Source organism: Mustela nivalis (genome assembly GCF_964662115.1).
Source record: "Mustela nivalis genome assembly, chromosome: 13".
Taxonomy (NCBI): Eukaryota; Metazoa; Chordata; class Mammalia; order Carnivora; family Mustelidae; genus Mustela; species Mustela nivalis.
This window is the reverse complement of record NC_139032.1, coordinates 72,036,449-72,054,360: the sequence shown is the minus strand read 5'-3', so window position 1 is coordinate 72,054,360 and position 17,912 is coordinate 72,036,449. Positions and strand designations below refer to the sequence as shown.

Here is a 17,912-nt window from a genome sequence, read left to right as displayed (position 1 = left end):
TGCAGCTGGATTACTTTGAATGGCACAGCTTTAGGGTATGTTACCCTGGTGTAGAATTGCTCAAGATTTGTTTTCAGAGATTTTATCAGTGTATGCCCTATCAGCAGTGAACTTAATCAAGTACCTCTTGGTTTGTTTCCCGTCTTTGCCAACAGTTGGTAGTCAGATTTGCAAAGTTTTTTTTTTTTAATTAAAAAAAAAAAGATATTTATTTGACAGAGAGATCACAAGTAGGCAGAGAGACAGGCAGAGAGAGAAGGGAAGTAGGCTCCCCCCGCAGCAGAGAGCCCAATGTGGGGCTTGATCTGAGAACCCTGAGATCATGATGTGAGCTGAAGGCAGAGGTTAACCCACCGACCCACCCAGGCGTCCCTGCAAAGTTTTTCTGATGCGAAGGGGATGCTCTCTTATTTTATTGTATTAATTTTGCGTATTCCTGATCACTGTGATTGAGCATCTTTTTTTTTTTTTTTTAATTTTATTTATTTGACAGACAGAGGTCACAAGTAGGCAGAGAGGCAGGCAGAGAGGGGAAGGGAAGCAGGCTCCCTGCTGAGCAGAGAGCCCAATGCAGGGCTCGATCCCAGGACCCTGAGATCATGACCTGAGCCGAAGGCAGCGGCTTAACCCACTGAGCCACCCGGGCACCCCGAGAATCTTTTTATGTGTTATTTAATATATGGGTGTCATTTCTGAATTGTTTTCTTTTATCCTTTTTTTCTGTAAAAAATTGGGATTAATTTGCTTTTTCTTGATTTGCAGGAATGTTTAAAGTATTCTGTATTCAAGTCCTTTTCATTTAAAACCATTGTTGCTATTTATAACTAACCTTTTTATTTTATGGTGTGTTTCGCAATATTTTAAAATCCTAACCCGTTAGTCTTTTATGTTTTGTGCCTGCATTTTAATTTTCTCTTCTCAGTTTTACTTTAAAATCTTTAAAATTCTACTTTTTACATGTCATTAATCTACCTGGATTTTTAAGGAATTTTTAGGTATTTCTTTTCTATATGGGTAAACCGTTTTTTTCCAGTTTTCATTGACTAGTTTGTTTTTTTCTTTCCCTAGTTCTTCTGACCCCATACTCCGTTTTCCTCCTATTTTTGTATGCTGCCCATCATTTCCTTTTTTGGATTCTCCTTCCTTTATCCTTAAATGCTGCTGTCTTGGGCACTCTGTCTCTGGCTTTCTGGTACTTCAGCATACAACTAGCATATACAAGTGCTGCCGACCTGTGCCACATCCTCGCCCCTTCCTTCTTCACTCTGTTGATCCATGACCGCCAAGCCCTGACACAGGGTGGGGTTTCAGTAACTTCTCTATCATTAGAGATGATATGATCTCCTTAGGGAAGTTAGTGCTGCATAGTGGAGGTTAGGAGAGTTCTGGGCCTTGAAGGAGGACAGAATTTAGATGAGCAGGGAGAAGGAGGAAGGGGAAGTTGCAACTTGACACATTTCCTATTAGCTCGGATTCACAGTGGTGAGCTTTCTCTAGTGTCATTTTTTGACCTTTGATTTTTGTACATTGTTCCATTTTGTCTTAACTACCTCTTGAATGTCACATGATCTTTTGGTGATGCTCTCAAACAGGGCTCCCTGTGTCTGATGTAGTATGTGTAGCGTAGTGCTGTATAGAAACTACGATCATTGTTGCAGACAGTGGCACAGCGTAGGCAAGGTTTTTTAGACTGAAGGTCAGAAGACCCCATTCTAGTTCTTGCCCTGCTGTGAACTTAGGTGAGTCCCTAAAACCCACTGTGTTTTTTATGTTGAACAGTCTTTCAGTCCTCTCCAACTGTGATTTCAATAGAAGTCTTTCTTTGTAGTACAGGTTTCAAAATAAGTTTTTTTCTTGGGTGGTAGTTTCATGGATGTTTGTAATGATTCATGAGACTGCACACTTCCATTTTGTGCATTTTTGTAAATGTTTTATTTCACAATAAAAAAGACTTAAAAAACCCTCAAAAGACTATGTTTCTTACATCCATGTGCCCCTCTCCCCTGAAATTCCAACTAGATTAAAGGCTTGAATGCAGAAAGCAGAATCATAACAGCAGGAAGAAAACCTAGATAAATATATGTGGCAGGGGTCTCCAAGGCCACCCCCAGTTTCAGTGAGTTGTTAGGAGAATTCACAGGATTCCGCATATATTTGTACTCATGTCTAAGATGTATTGCAGAGAAAGGACAAAAAGCAAACTCAGCTAAGGGGAAAGGCATGTGGAGCAAAGTCCGTAGCAAACCAGGTCCAGGCTTCCAAGAGTCCTCTCCCAGTAGAGTCACACAGGATGTGCTTAATCCCTCCAGCAATGAGTTGTGACAATACGTGGGACATGGTGTCTACCAAAGATGCTCAGTAGAGACTCAGTGCTAAGGGCTTTTTTTTTTTTTTAAAGATTTTATTTATTTATTTGACAGAGAGAGGTCACAAGTAGGCAGAGAGGCAGGCAGAGAGAGAGGAGGAAGCAGGCTCCCTGAGATCATGACCCGAGCTGAAGGCAGCAGCTTAACCCACTGAGCCACCCAGGCACCCGAAGGCTTTTTTTTTTTTTTTTTAAAGATTTTATTTATTTATTTGACAGAAAGAGCACAAGTAGCAGAGAGGCAGGCAGAGAGGAAGGAAGCAGGCTCCCCGCTGAGCAGAGAGCCTGATGTGGGGCTCGATCCCAGGACCCCGGGATCATGACCGGAGCTGAAGGCAGACGCTTAACTGACTGAGCCACCCAGGTGCCCCATGTGCTGAGGGCTTTTAATCAATGCTGGTGGTGTTGGCATCTTCTGCCTAACACGCACCACAATTCCAGATTCTGAGAAGGAAAGCAGGTGTTCAGCATAAACTAAACCATATTGTTTGTACAAAGGGTTTAGGCCCAGTGAGCCATTCTTAGCAGTCCTGGGAGTGGGGGGAATCTCTCCTGAAACCCATTTCCAGATGCCAGCCAAGGGCCAGCCTGGCAGGCCAGTGTTTCTAAGGATAGCTGTCTTGGGCCTGCTGTGTTAACTCTTTTCTATACTATTTTTTGTAATCTCAGAGTGAGAAAGGCATTTCTAAGCATGACTAGAAACTCTGAAGCCATAAAAGGAAGGAAGGGTAAATTTATATTTTAAAAACTTAGATAGGAAACGAAAATCTAGAAAGTAGAATCACAGGCATGCTAGGAAAAAAGTATTTATGATGTGTGGGAGAATAGGGGGAGATTTTTTCCCCAATATATAAAAGCTTTTGTAAGTCAGCAACTCAAAGGAATAATGAGTAATTTGCTGAAGAAGATATTTCAAAGGACCAATAAATATTTGAGAAGATATTTCACCTCAGTGATAAAATAGGTATAAAGTCAGACAACAGGGGCACCTGGGTGGCTCAGTGGGTTAAGCCACTGCCTTCGGCTCAGGTCATGATCTCAGGGTCCTGGGATCCAGTCCTGCATCGGGCTCCCTGCTCGGCGAGGAGCCTGCTTCCCTCTCTCTCTCTCTGCCTGCCTCTCTGTCTACTGTGATCTCTCTCTGTCAAATAAATAAATAAAATCTTTTAAAAAAAAGAAAAAGTCAGACAACAGTGTGATCCCTTTCCATCTCTCAGTTCAGCTAAGATTGATTACTTACAATCTTTATTAAATTGATTACTCAGTATAGGAGTGGGTGTGGGAAAATTGCTAGTTGTGACATTGATGGTAGTATAAATTAGCCCAGACTTTTTATTTATTTTTATTTTTTAAAAGATTTTATTTATTAATTTGACAGAGATCACAAGTAGGCAGAGAGGCGGGGGGGGGGGCGAGGGAGAGGGGGAGTAGACTCCCCGCTGATCAGGGAGCCAGATGTGGGGCTCCACTCCAGGACCCTGGGATCATGACCTTAGCTGAAGGCAGAGGCTTAACCCACTGAGCTACTCAGGCACCCCAGCACAGACTTTTTAAATTAAGTTTTTTTTTTTTTTTTTAAGATTTTATTTATTTGACAGAGATCACAAGTAGGCAGAGAGGCAGGCAGATAAGAGAGTGAGAGAAGGAAGCAGGCTCCCTGCTGAGCAGAGAGCCCGATGTGGGACTCGATCCCAGGACCCTGAGATCATGACCTGAGCCGAAGGCAGCGGCTTAACCCACTGAGCCACCCAGGCGCCCTTAAGTTTTTAATTTTAACTCCAGTATAGTTAACATACAGTGTTATGTTAATTTCAAGTGTACAGTATAGTGACTCAACACTTCATACATTATTCAGTATTTTCCCAAAATCTATTAAACTTGGGACACGCAGTCAAGGAACTTTGACTCAGCAGTTCCATTTCTAGGGCTTCAGCTTACAGAAACCCATACCAGTGCACAGATGCATGGATAAAGTTGTTCTTTGAAGCATCGTTTGTGGTACTATAAAACTGGTAATAACACAAATAAAGGGTTAGTTAAATATATTATTCTATAGACAAAGTCTCTCTGTGGCCATTATCAATTAGATTTTTATTTAGTGCTATGGAAAGATATTTAAGATTTTATATGTAACCAAACGTTTTTTGAGTGTTCTTCATTTGGTATTTAAAACCTGATCTGAGTGGACATGTGGTTCTTTATAATCTTTGATTATCCCACTTAGTGTGACTGCCCATATGTTTTATTACAGAAATATGAATGTATTTGATTACAGGTACTGCTCTAGAACCCATTGGGTGGATAGGGTTATTTGAAATACACAGTATATATACTATATTATCATTCTAAAATCTAAAAAGTTCTGAGACCTATATGCTTCAAAGGTAAAGGACTTGTATGAATCAAAAGGAAAAAGAAAGGCAAACTGTAAAATACTATATGTCATATTTCAGTTTTTAGGTTAAAATATGTTAGTTTTATGAACCAGAAGTAATAGCTCAGAATATAGCCTCCACATTTAACAGTGATTGTCTGAGGTTACGGCAATGTCTCTTTCTCATAAGTGAAAATAATTGGATATGAGTTTGTATGCAGTGAATAATGTCGTAGTTGTGGAGAGGATGGAACTCGCTTCTGACCCTGAAGTAGTGTTTGTCGTATCTCAGATACTGTGTGATGACCTGGAGGATTTCACTTCCTACACGAAAAACTCAGTCTGTGTGAAAGATGGATTTGAGTTTTGGATTCCTTTTGAATTTTCAGAACTTTTGGCTGCAGCCCTCCTTGTTTCTGAATAGACAGACACTTTGGGGGTCCTGGGCCTAATTTGCCTTGTCACTTTTGTGAGGTTTCCTGGCTTAGGTTAAGGGCACAGAGTTCAGATTCTTTTTTTAAAAAGATTTGTTTATTTGAGAGAGAGCACGAGCATGAGCCTGGGGGCAGGGAGGGGGAAGCAGAGGAGAAGCAGGTTCTCTGCTGAGCAGGGAGCCCAACGTGGGGCTTTATCCCAGGACCCTGACTGAGACATGAGTTGAAGGCAGACGCTTAATTGGCTAAGCCACCCAGGTGTCCACAGCAGATTCTTACTGTGCCTCTAAAAATTGGATTCAGAGACCGTACTCTTGCTAAATCTTTACTTTTTATTTTGTTAGCTTTAACAGGTTGATAAATTTACTACTTGATTATATCAGCACTTATTTACATTTGTTCTAATAAAGCTTGAACGTGATTAATTACCTTTATTTAAAGTACATTGTGTACGAAAGATGGCATAAGAGTGTTACACTGCTGCTCCTCAAAGGCTGTAGGAGGGTTGACTCTTCCTCTGGCACACTTGGCCTGTTTGGGAGGGGTCCCACATAAGGTTTGGTGCCCTTTTGCCATTCCCGTAGTCCCATCATAAATAAGTTTATTGCATTGAGGATGCTACATTTTCTTTCCTAGTGAGGGAGAGAAGAAAGTTTAGGCACTATGGTGGGGAAACATAAGAAGAAACTGAACAGTTGTACAAAAAAAATGAAAGAGGCCAATATCACTTGGTTGTTTAAATCTTGGTACAGATTCTCTAGATCAGTTTGTTATAAATTCAACTTTCTGCCTTCTTCCCCAGAACAATTCTCCATCGTTTCTCTAGGTAAAATCCGTGGACAGTTTTTGATGCCCTGAGATCTGTGAGGCACTAGGGCCGAGCCTCCTGGAACTGGCACAAATATTGTGGACTGATTTCACAGCCACTGTATAGAAGCATCTGGTCTGCTGATCTCACAGCCATCCTGCCTGCCTTCCCTCCTTCCTTCTTCCTTTATTATCATCTTAAAATTTAAACTTTGAGGCTTTATTTGGATTTCACCACTTTTTCCCATTAATGTCCTCTTTCTCTTCTGGGATCTGACATAGGGCACCACACTGCACTTAGTTGTCTTCCTCTCATTTCTGGTCTGTGACAGTGTCTTAGTCTTTCCCTGTGTTTCACTGTCTTGAAAGTTTTGAGGGCACCTGGGTGGCTCAGATGGTTAAGCGTCTGCCTTTGGCTCAGGTCATGATCCTGGGATCTGGGATCGAGTCCCGCATCGGGCTCCCTGCTCTGTTGGGAGCCTGCTTCTCCTTCTGCCTCTCTCTGTTTCTCATGAATAAATAAATAAAATCTTAAAAAAAGAAAAAAAAAAAAAAAGGAAGTCTTGAGCGGTACTGGCTGGGTGTCCCATAGAAGTTCTTCCAGTTTGGGTTTTTCTAGTTGTTTTACTGATAATTAGATTGGGGGGGGGGCGTTCTGGGGCTTTTCAAAGAACACCGCAGAGGTGCAGTGCCCTTGTCACATCAGGGATCATGATAGCCATGTGACATCAGTCATGGTGGTAACTTTCATCACTTGGTAAAGATAGTATTTATCAAGCATCTCCACTGTAGCATTAACATTTTCCTTTTTCTATTCTTTGGAAGCAACTCAGTAAACCTAGTCCACCTTCTCAGACAGGGTGGAGGCAGAAATGAAGTTGTACCTCCTGCAGGGGGAGGTATCTACAGGTAACACTTAGAATTCTTTCAGAAGAAAGAGGTTTCTTTTCCCCCATTGAATTTAATCATTTAGTAATTTATTTACATCAGCATGGATTCATGTAGATTAATTTTTATACTCTGGGTTATAATCCAGTACTGTTCTGTTTATTTTGTTCCTGAAATTATTCACTTTGGCCATGTTGGAACTCTTATGGGGGTCTCCTGGACACCTTCAACATGTTATAGGCCCCATTTTCTTTTTAGCATTACAAGATGCTTCAGGTTCCTCTTGCTTTTTCACTGCTCCAGCCCCAGAATCTGTCATTTTTTCAAGGAGCCTGGTTCCTCTTTTTGGCGAATGATAATCTAAAAACCAAGATTTGGGTTCAGGGTATGCTTGTTGCTACCAAAATGTCTTACCTCTGTATTCTGTGTGAGTGTGTATGTGTCTTTAAAAAATTATGGAAAATACCAAGCATACACAAAAGAGCAAATTCTCTGTATCTGTTATGCTGCTTGAGCAGTTAATCAATTAGTGGCCAATACTGGTTTCATTTATATGGCCTCTCCCCATTCCTCATCCCTCTGCCCCGATTAGTATTTTTTATAAGGACCCAAATGAGACTATTACCTTATTTATATTAAAAAAAATTGTATGTATTTAAGAGGTACAGTGTGATGATTTGATATATACATACATGTGGAATGATTACTGTAGTCAAGCTAATTAACATATCTTCTCATATAGTCATCTTGTGTGTGTGTGTGTGTGTGTGTATGTGTGTGTTGTGAGAGCATCTGAAATTTACTCTAGCAAATTTCCAGTACACCCTTGGTTATTTTAAGTGAATCCCTGTAACTATTACTTCACCTGTGGGTATTTCAGTCTTGATCTCTAAAAAATAAAGACTCTTTTAAATAAAATTTTACATTGAGGTATAATAAAGTATGAAAGTAGAGAGCTTGATGAGTTTTTACAAGATATATATCCCTGCAACCATCACCTAGAACAAGATACAGGACATTTCTAGCCTGCCTAGAAGTCTCCTCAATCACCAGGGATAACTTTTCTAAGAACCTTTAAAAACAAACATAAACCACAATACCGTTATTACACCTAAGAAATGAACAGTATTTCCTTCAAATCAAATATCAAAGCATTGGCAAATGGTAGGTTTCCCCGTCACAACCCCTCCCCTCCTCCCCCTCCCTCTCCTCTCTTCCCCTCCCTTCCCTTCCCTGTTTTTCTGTTGGACTGGTCTGGCTACTTGTTCTGTACTTTTTCACAGTCTGGGTTTTGCTGGGAGCATCACGGTGGTGCTGTGTAACATGTATCTCTCATGGAGGCTCTCTTGGTTGAAACCGGTCTCTCTCATCCTGGTTAGGTAATCCCACCACAGTAGTGGGCAGTGGTTCTGTCCGTGGAGAACCTTCATCAGTAAGGCGGCTTCACCAAATAGATACTGTCCTTGGTGTCGGATTAAAGTTCTCCTTCCCTCCACTAGCTAGATCTAGAAGAGTTCTTCAGAATTTTTGTATTCTTTTCAGTATGCAAACCCTTTAGAAGAAAGGGATAACTGTATGTAGGAGAGAATTTTGATATTCTTGGCTTTGTTTTCTTCTCTTTTGGGGGTTAAATGACCAGGACAGTTGCAAGAAAGTGTAATTAGGTAGTAAGCCTTTTTTAGTGTTGTTTCCTAGTATATCAGTCCTCTGCATATAGGGCTAGTTGTGGCTAATCATGATTGAATGATCTGCAGTACAGAAAAAAGGTTAAACCATAAAAATATTTAGTTTTGGTTGTGTTTGATATGTTAAGTTCTTCTTTTTTTCTTCTTATATTATAGATCAGCTTGAACGGGTCTTTTTACGACTTGGCCATGCTGAAACAGATGAACAATTACAGAATATTATATCTAAATTCCTTCCTCCTGTTTTGCTCAAGCTGTCCAGCACCCAAGAAGGAGTACGCAAAAAGGTAAGCATGTTCGGACAGTTGGGGGGATTAAATGGTGAGTAAATGGGTATATATTATGAAGTGAGTTTCCTGTTCTCACCATTGAAATCTAGGTTCATGATCTCATTTTGGGTTTTCAAAATGGAGAGTAAGTCTGGGACCAGCTTACATGATTTAAAAGTAGCTTTTCTATGCTTAGCACAGCTGCAATTAGTACCAACTGTACACTTGGCATAAGTTCCAGATGATACAATTGAGATAATCATTCTGAATATGTAGAGGCTTGATCTAAAATCCATGCCCTCGATTCCGATATGAAAGTGAGGTGGTAATGGGGCAAAAATATTCTTTAACAATGGCTGACTATGAATACAACTTTTATGAAGATGAAGCAAAATAATTTTTTAAAAAAGCAAGATACTGTACAGCTCCCGTTCTGGAAAGTACTGTCACCAAAAGTTGGGTAACTATCACATCAAGATTCTTTTTTTAAGATTTTATTTTATTTTATTTTTGTTCATTTATTTTTAATTTTTCAGGTTTTTATTTAAATTCCAGTTTGTTAACATACAGTGTAATATTATTTTCAGGTGTAGCATTTTTTTTATTATTATGTTCAGTTAGCCAGCATGTAGTACATCATTAGTTTTTGATGTAATCTTCAATGATCATTATTTATTTGAAAGAGAGAGCAAGAGAGAGAAAGCATGAACTGGTGAGAGGAGGGGCAGAGGAAGAGGGACAAGCGGACTCCCTGATGAGGAGGGAGGGCTCAATCCCAGGACCCTGGGATCGGTGACCTGAACCCAAGGTGCAAATGCTTTACTGATTGAGCCACCCAGGTGTGCCAAGATTTTCTTTTTCTTTCTTTCTTTTTTTTTTTTTTTAAAGATTTTATTTTTAAGTAATCTCTACACCATTGGTGGGGTTTGAACTCACAACCCTGACAAGAGTTGCTTGCTCTACTGACTGAGCCATCCAAGGTGCCCCTCAAGATTTTCATTTTTAACCTAAATGTTCTGCAGGGAGCATTTGCTCCCTTCATTTTTTAAAGTAGTTCCTTAGTCTTCTGGTGTATTTATACTAGACCTTCAGGTCTTAGAGCTGTCATCAGATTTCATTGCTTGGGCCACTCTGATTGATTGGCAATGGCTCCTTGGAGGTCTGCCCTGAGAGGGATTCTGAGGCCCAGTTTTGGTTCACTGGACAAAGAGTCTCTTTAAGAATGTCTGTTATGTTTGCGGGAAGAGCCCGGTCATTCTCATCAGGTATTTGACAGGTATTTGACAGGTATCCTGCCTTGCTGAATACATGTGTATTTGATACTGTCGCCGTCCTATTTGAAACTTCTCTGTGGCCTTCCGGTACCCTCAGGAAAGCAAGGGATAATAAAAGGCCCTTCGTGAGTTGGTTTCTGTTGACTTATTTAGCTTCCTCCCTCTCATCATTCATTTGGCAAATACTAAGTGCTTTCTACTGTATATGCCAGGTGTTAGGGACACGCTAGTGAATGAAAGAAACATCTAGTTGGGAAGACAGGCATTAAACGATGAGGCGGATAGCATCCAATTATAAATTATAGTAAGTGCCAAGATAGAAAGGGATTCTATGGGAGAATATATTTGAGGACTTGATTTCAACTGAATGTGGGGTGTAAGGAAGGCCTCTGTGGTGTGTAGGGAGTAGCCAGACAGAAAGATGGGGAGATCATATAAGACACAGCAGATTGTGCAGATGTTCTCAGCTGGAACAGCATGGGATGACTTCAGGGAGCTGAGGACCACCTAGTGCACCCAGTGATAGGAGGGATAGGAGGTTAGGCATTGGGCAGAGGAAACAGGGTCTCCAGTGGGCAGCGATTTGAAAGCTCATGTATAAATAATTTTGATGTGTGAAATTCTGTGATTGATGAAAACTTGTATTGATTTTCAGTTGTGTGATTTTTGCAGGCTATCCTGCAAGGTAGCTGGTAATTTGTGGGTAAATTGAGGGTAAGAGAAAAGTTTTAGATTTCTAGTGACATATCATTAGAGTACATTTGCTATTTTTTTTTTTAAAGATTTTATTTATTTATTCGACAGAGAGAGATCACAAGTAGGCAGAGAGGCAGGCAGAGAGAGAGAGGAGGAAGCAGGCTCCCTGCCGAGCAGAGAGCCCGATGTGGGACTCGATCCCAGGACCCTGAGATCATGACCTGAGCCGAAGGCAGCGGCTCAACCCACTGAGCCACCCAGGCGCCCCTACATTTGCTATTTTAAGGAGAACAAAGTTTGTTAGAATTCTACTTTATAGCCAAATTTATTTTTTAAAAATTATTTATTTATTTATTTATTTATTTATTTATTTATTTATTTGACAGACAGAGATCACAAGTAGGCGGAGAGCCAGGCAGAGGGAGAGGAAGCAGGCTCCCTGCCAAGCAGAGAGCCTGATGTGGGACTTGATCCCAGGACCCTGAGATCATGACCTGAGCCGAAGGCAGAGGCTTAACCCACTGAGCCACCCAGGCGCCTTATAGCCAACTTTAAATGTAGAATTAGAATTAGCTAGAATAGCTAGAAATTATTAAGACTGACCATACCACTTACTGACAAGTTTGGATTGGAACTCTCACAGGTAGGTGTGTAAACTCGTACACCCATTTTGGAAAACTGTTTAGAAATACTCTAAAGCTTATTGTATGCGTATTCCATGATGCATATCCAGTGCTGAGTTTATATAGATCAGAAATATGTATATATGTACACTAAAGGTATATCTGAGAATATTTATAGCAGTATTTGTAATAGCCCAAACTGGGAATCATCTGTCCATCAATAGAAGAGTGGGAAATTGTGGTATTTCCTTACTAGGACAGTGAAAGTGAACTGCTATGAGCAACAGCATGGCTGAATCTCAGATACGATGTTGAATAAAACATTCGGACACATGAGTTCACCTTATATGTTCCATTTACAGAAATTTAAAAATGGTGTTTGAGGGACGCCTGGGTAGTTCAGTTGGTCAAATGTCTGCCTTCCGCTCAGCTCATGATCCCAGGGTCCTGGGGTGAAGCCCTGCATCGGTTGGGGGGAGCCGTCCCTGCTCAGCGGGGAGTCTACTCCTCCTTCTTCCCCTGCCCCTTCCCCAGCTTGTGCTCTCTCATCACACTTTATCTCATAAATAAATAAAATTTAAAAAAAAATAATGGTTTTTGAAGTCAGGATAGTGGTAACTTTTGGGGGAAGGGGAGGTAACGAGCAGAGGAGCATGGGGTACAGATAGGGCTTTTAGAGTTCTAGTGTGCTTATTTTATCAACATTTATTGGGCCGTGCACTCTCAATTGTACACTTTAGTTATGTGTTACACTTCAATTAAAAATTTATTAATGAATAAATAAATATAGATGCATGAGTAGTAAGAACTGATATAGACAAGATACCATAAACCTGAGGCTGGTGATCCTATAGGTTTACTGATGGGTTAACAGTTACCTAGTTGTCCACGGAAGGTCGGTTCAGTTAATTTTTAAATTTTTTCTATTTTTATGGGTTTATAGAGGGTTTTAGATACTGGATAACCGAACTTAGGAAATTAATATTTAATATGATTATATTTTTAGAAGAATTAAGTCGTTAATTTATTTAAAATAAAAAAAAATTAAACATGAAAAGAAAATATGTGATTATGGGCATGATTGTCACTAATGATTTCCCATAGAGTCCTTCCAGGACTCAGCCTAAATTAGATTGTTTGAAGAGGGCTGTTTCTTTTCTTTCTTTCTTTTTTTTTTAAGATTTTATTTATTGGGGCGACTGGGTGGCTCAGTGGTTTGGGCTGCTGCCTTCGGCTCGGGTCATGATCTCAGGGTCCTGGGATCGAGCCCCGCATCGGGCTCTCTGCTCCGCAGGAAACCTGCTTCCCTCTCTCTCTCTCTCTGCCTGCCTTTCTGCCTACTTGTGATCTCTGTCTGTCAAATGAATAAATAAAATCTTAAAAAAAAAAAAAGATTTTATTTATTCATTTGACAGACTGAGAACACAAGTAGGCAGAGAGGCAGGCAGAGAGAGAGGGGGGTGAAGCAAGCTCCCCGCTGAGCAGAGAGCCCGATTCGGGGCTCGATCCAAGGACTCTGGGATCACGACGACCTGAGCCGAGGGCAGAGGCCCAACCTACTGAGCCAGCCAGGCGCCTCTGAAGAGGGCTGTTTCTTGAGCCTGGTTCCTCCTGATTTTTTTCCCCTGTTTTTTGGCTGTATCTTAGGTCTGGAGTCAGGAAGTTGAGTATGTATGGTAATGCAAGTTTCTAGGTCTTTGTGAGGTATCAGTGGTTCTAAGGCTGTCTCGTGGTGACAGACACTTCAGATGAACTAAGCTCAACTGTCAGTGTCAGAAAGATTAAAAGGACGCTCTGGAATTAGATTGTGCCACCTGATGGCTCTATGTCTTTGGACAGGTTACTTCAGTCCCCTGAGCATCTGCTTTCTCACCTTTGAAACAGAAATAGTATTATCTCTCTGGTTGTTTTAAGAATCCAATAGGAAATGCAGAGTGCTATGCAGAAGTGTGTTCTGTACAGAAACTGTTGGATAAATGTCAGCTATTTCATTACTATTCAATAAACAGACATAGATTATAGATTTGTTGTTACTCTTAAAATTTACATTGCATTATTGCTTTAGATTCATTTGGTTTTTGTTGTTGCCGGGAATAGTCCTACAACTCTCGTTATTTATTTATTTATATACATATTTTTAAGATTTTATTTATTTATTTGACAGAGATCACAAGTAGGCAGAGAGGCAGGCAGAGAGGAAGGGAAGCAGGCTCCCCGCTGAGCAGAGAGCCTGACTCGGGGCTTGATCCCAGGACCCTGGGATCAGGACCTGAGCCGAAGGCAGAGACTTTAACCCACTGAGCTACCCAGGGCCCCCTTGTTAATTATTTTTTTTAACGATTTATTTATTTATGTATTAGAGAGTGTGAGTGCATCCGAGTGGAGGGAGGGGCAAAAGGGAAGGTACAAAGCAGATGTCGTGCAGAGCACAGAGCCCCACACAGGGCTCGATCCTTCTACCCTGAGATCATGACCTGGGCCGAAATCAAGAGTCAGACGCTTAAATGACTGACCCACCCAGGTGCCCCACTATAACTCTCTTTAATACTTGCTTTGAGGCTAGGCCTACACTATTAGTGGAACAGATAACTTACATCCTTGAGTCTTTCTCATGGAAGCCTTTCTAAAAATGTTATTTTTCTTTTCTTTTCCTTTTTTTTTTTTTTTAAAGATTTTAATTATTTGACAGAGATAGACACAGTGAGAGAGGGAACACAAGCATGGGTAGTAGGATAGATGCAGGGCTTGATCTCAGGACCCTGGGGTCATGATGGCAGATGCTTAACTGATTGAGCCACCCAGGCACCCCTGAAGTTTTTATTTACTTATTTGAGGTAGAGTGAGAGAGAGAGCACCAGCAGGGAGGAGGGTCAGAAGGAGAGGGAGAAGCAGGCTCCCCACTGAGCAAGGAGCCCTTTGTGGGGCTTTATCCCAGCACTCCAGGATCATGACCTGAACCAAAGGCAGACACTTAACTGACTGAGCCACCCAGGTGCCCCTAAAAATGTTATTTTTCAATGCTCACTTTCTTACTTCACCTCTCGTAGCAAGATCATGTCACTCTTAGAGTAAGATCGGGGCCATTTGACATAAGCCCGTGGTTTTTGCTTTCTACCCACAGGGATTATTGTTATTATTATTTTTTTAAAGATTATTTATTTATTTATTTGACAGAGAGATCACAAGTAGACATAGAGGCAGGCAGAGAGAGAGAGGAGGAAGCAGGCTCCCCGCTGAGCAGAGAGCCTGACGCAGGACTCGATCCCAGGACCTGAGATCATGACCTGAGCCGAAGGCAGCGGCTTAACGCACTGAGCCACCCAGGCGCCCCTACCCACAGGAATTATTGACTTGAAAGTCTCTCTTCTCTCTTTTCCCACTTGATCTGCTCATTGTTACTTAAAGCTCTTTGGTAGAATCAGATGACCCTCAGATTACAGTAAAAATTCTCCAGCATTTTACCTGAGCCCTTTTAGAATCTGGGCTTTGCTTTTATCTCTTATCACTCTGTGTGTCAGTCACATGCTGTATGTTATATTCTTTTAGACCTCATTCCTTTTTATGACTGATTCTCTGCTTGGAAATTCATCTCGTTGTCAGGATTTAGTGTTCTGTCACTTCCTCCCTAAGTCCTCCTTGATCTGGCAGAATCTTTTCTGGAAACCCACTGTATCTTGTCTGTTTCTCGTGTTGTCATGTTCCCGGTGTGTCTTAGTCCATTTGGGCTGCTGTAACGAAGCCCTCAGACTGGGTCCTTGAATAGACTTTATTTCTCACTGTTCCAGAGGCTGGGGGTCCGAGGTCAGGGTGCCAACATGTCGGGTTCCTTGTGGCGGGATCTTCCTGGTCGACAGAGGGCAGCCTCCTTGCTGCATCCTCATGAGGGGATGAGAGGCAGGACTCCGATCCCTTCATCCCCTTATTAGGACACCCAGTCTCATCGTGGGGGCCCCACTGCCATGACACTAGGCAAACCCAAGTACCTCCTAAAACCATCAAACTGATGATTAGGGCTTCAACAGATGAGTCTTAGGGAGACACATTCCACTCATGGCATGGTTCACAAAGGTTCTGGGGCTGTGCCTCAGTATAGGCTCATATGGGATCCCAGCTTTGGGGGACACAGCATTTTAGAACAAGACCCTAATACTGTAATTCTGTTTCTGGGATATCATATTTATGTCCTTGAAGAGAACAAAGTAGCTACTATTCATCAACCTAAGTAATGGCTGAGAAATGACTTTGTTTTAAAGGTATCAATAATTTCGGGGCGCCTGGGTGACTCGGTGGGTTAAAGCCTCTGCCTTCGGCTCAGGTCATGATCCCAGGGTCCTGGGATCGATCTCCGCATCAGGCTCTCTACTCAGCAGGTAGCCTGCTTCCTCCTCTTTCTTTCTCTCTGCCTGCCTTTCTGCCTACTTGTGATTTCTGTCAAATAAATAAATAAAATCTTTTTTAAAAAAAGGTATCAATAATTTCAGTTCATCTCTCTCTGTGTTTAGGTAATGGAACTGCTGGTCCATCTGAATAAGCGTATAAAAAGCCGCCCCAAAATACAGCTCCCGGTGGAGACACTATTGGTTCAATACCAGGACCCTGCTGCCGTCTCCTTTGTCACAGTGAGTGTTCTCTTGGAATATGTCCGACTTAGAGTGAGTTTTCTCTCCTAACATTTATTAGATGTCATCAATATATGGGCAAGTTTAGAATTTCACTTTAGACGAATTCTAAAGGAAACAGAAGATGTTTTTCTTCAAATCACTGTTTTTTCCACTGAAGTGGTAGAAGCAGGATAAGGCATGGTTATTTACATTGGGCAAAAGGAAGACTGGTGAAATGACTACTCAGGTTTGCTGATACAGAGGAGTGATTTGATTCTTCGTAAAAGGTTATACGAAGCCAGTCTGAACAGAGAGAAGAAAGGAGTATGCAATATGGGCATGAAGAAACAATAATAGAAGAAGCAAAAGAAAGGATAAATGGCAAGGATAGGAAGCTGAGTTTTTAAAAATTCTGTTTCTAATACATTCAGAAAGGTATCCTTTTTACAAATGAAGTAACGGAGCCTGGTAAGAAATGTTCCTGTTAAATTGTCATTTTCATGAAATGTAGATGTATTTAAACGTGGGTGCCGCGTGATGTTAGCTGATATTTTGTGGCTCTGTTGTTCCTATCATTGAGGCGGAATCTGTTGAGGCTTACCTGACATCTGGATTCCAAACCTTTGGAGCCACCTACTGGGCCAGATATCTTTTCTGTGGCTGCTCTGGACATAACAGCTTCATTACAGATGCTCCTTTCTTCCAGCAAATAGAAACATTGTGTGCCAGGAAAAGTGCCAAATAGAGTGTCTTCCAGAGAATACCCTCGTGAAGCCTATTCTAAAGCGAAGAATCCTTTGGAAAAGCAGATCTTTATCTTATGCATAGATCCAGATATGCATTCATGAGTGTGCTTAAAGTCAAGCATTCGTATGGATTCCAGTGATGGTGTCATGCCCACAGCACTCGGTTTCCCTTGGTTTGTCATCCGTTGGTCAGTTCCTGGAATGAGGAACCAGAGTACCGCCGCGCGTACGAAGGCGGTTGCAGTTATCAGTTGGGAAATGGCAGCCTAGGATTTCCCGGGTGGTCTCCTCTTTGCTGGAATGAATTGGTGCAACAAACTGGGAGCCCTGATGCTAGTGTGTAGTGTGGAGGTTCAGAGAGGCCAAATGATGACTTTTTCTTTTCAGTGAAAATTGCATTTTTGTGTGCTTTTCTCTCCCTCCCAACTTTATTGAGGCATAATTGACAAAATTGTATGTATTTAAAGTGGAAAAACATGATGTTTGATATATGTATGCCTGAGTGCTTTAGAGTAGGTCATGCACTCTCACATGAAGCACATCTCACAGCAAGCATTTTTACATAAGTAGGGCTGGAATTCTTTCTGAGATGTCAGAGTTTATCAAGCCATAATAAACATGTGATCAACATATGGAGAGAGAATGTGATTTCTTCGTTATAATGTAACTCCCTAAGTTATCAACCGTGTGTTTTCATTGAAATCCTAGAGTATTTCCTTCATGCTCACTTGCTTTTCTCTCATTGTATTAGAATTTTACTATAATTTATGTTAAGATGGGCTATCCTCGCCTCCCCGTGGAAAAACAATGTGAACTGGCCCCCACGCTCCTTACTGCCATGGAAGGGAAGCCTCAGCCACAGCAGGATAGGTATGGTGTCCTCAGTGACCTTGTCTCCCACCTGCACGACTCAACAGCGACCTTTCAAACGTAGAGTCCCACATTTGGTTTTGCTTGGGCTAATGTGCAGGCTTGAGCTCATTTAGCTGACAAATGATTGAGTTTTCTGTGTTATCTCAACGTTACTGTTTTGGTAATTACCAGATTTCTTGATGTGCGCACATTGAAAGGTGTGCAGAGCTAACAACATGTTTCTCAGTCTAGATGCATTTATTTTGTCAATTATTTTGAAGAGGCTAATTTCATGTGA

General features: G+C 41.4%; 1 protein-coding gene across 1 annotated transcript in view; it reads left to right on the top strand.

Annotated features, from left to right (window-relative positions):
• The window catches only part of ECPAS (Ecm29 proteasome adaptor and scaffold), a 295,320-nt gene that overhangs the window by 214,233 nt on the left and 63,175 nt on the right, over window positions 1-17,912 (top strand). The window contains exons 2-4 of the mRNA XM_082696890.1: window positions 8,572-8,840; window positions 15,918-16,034; window positions 17,514-17,632. Coding sequence (XP_082553016.1) covers window positions 15,921-16,034; window positions 17,514-17,632 — 233 coding nt within the window. The 5' untranslated portion in view covers window positions 8,572-8,840; window positions 15,918-15,920. The remainder of the gene's footprint in view (window positions 1-8,571; window positions 8,841-15,917; window positions 16,035-17,513; window positions 17,633-17,912) is intronic.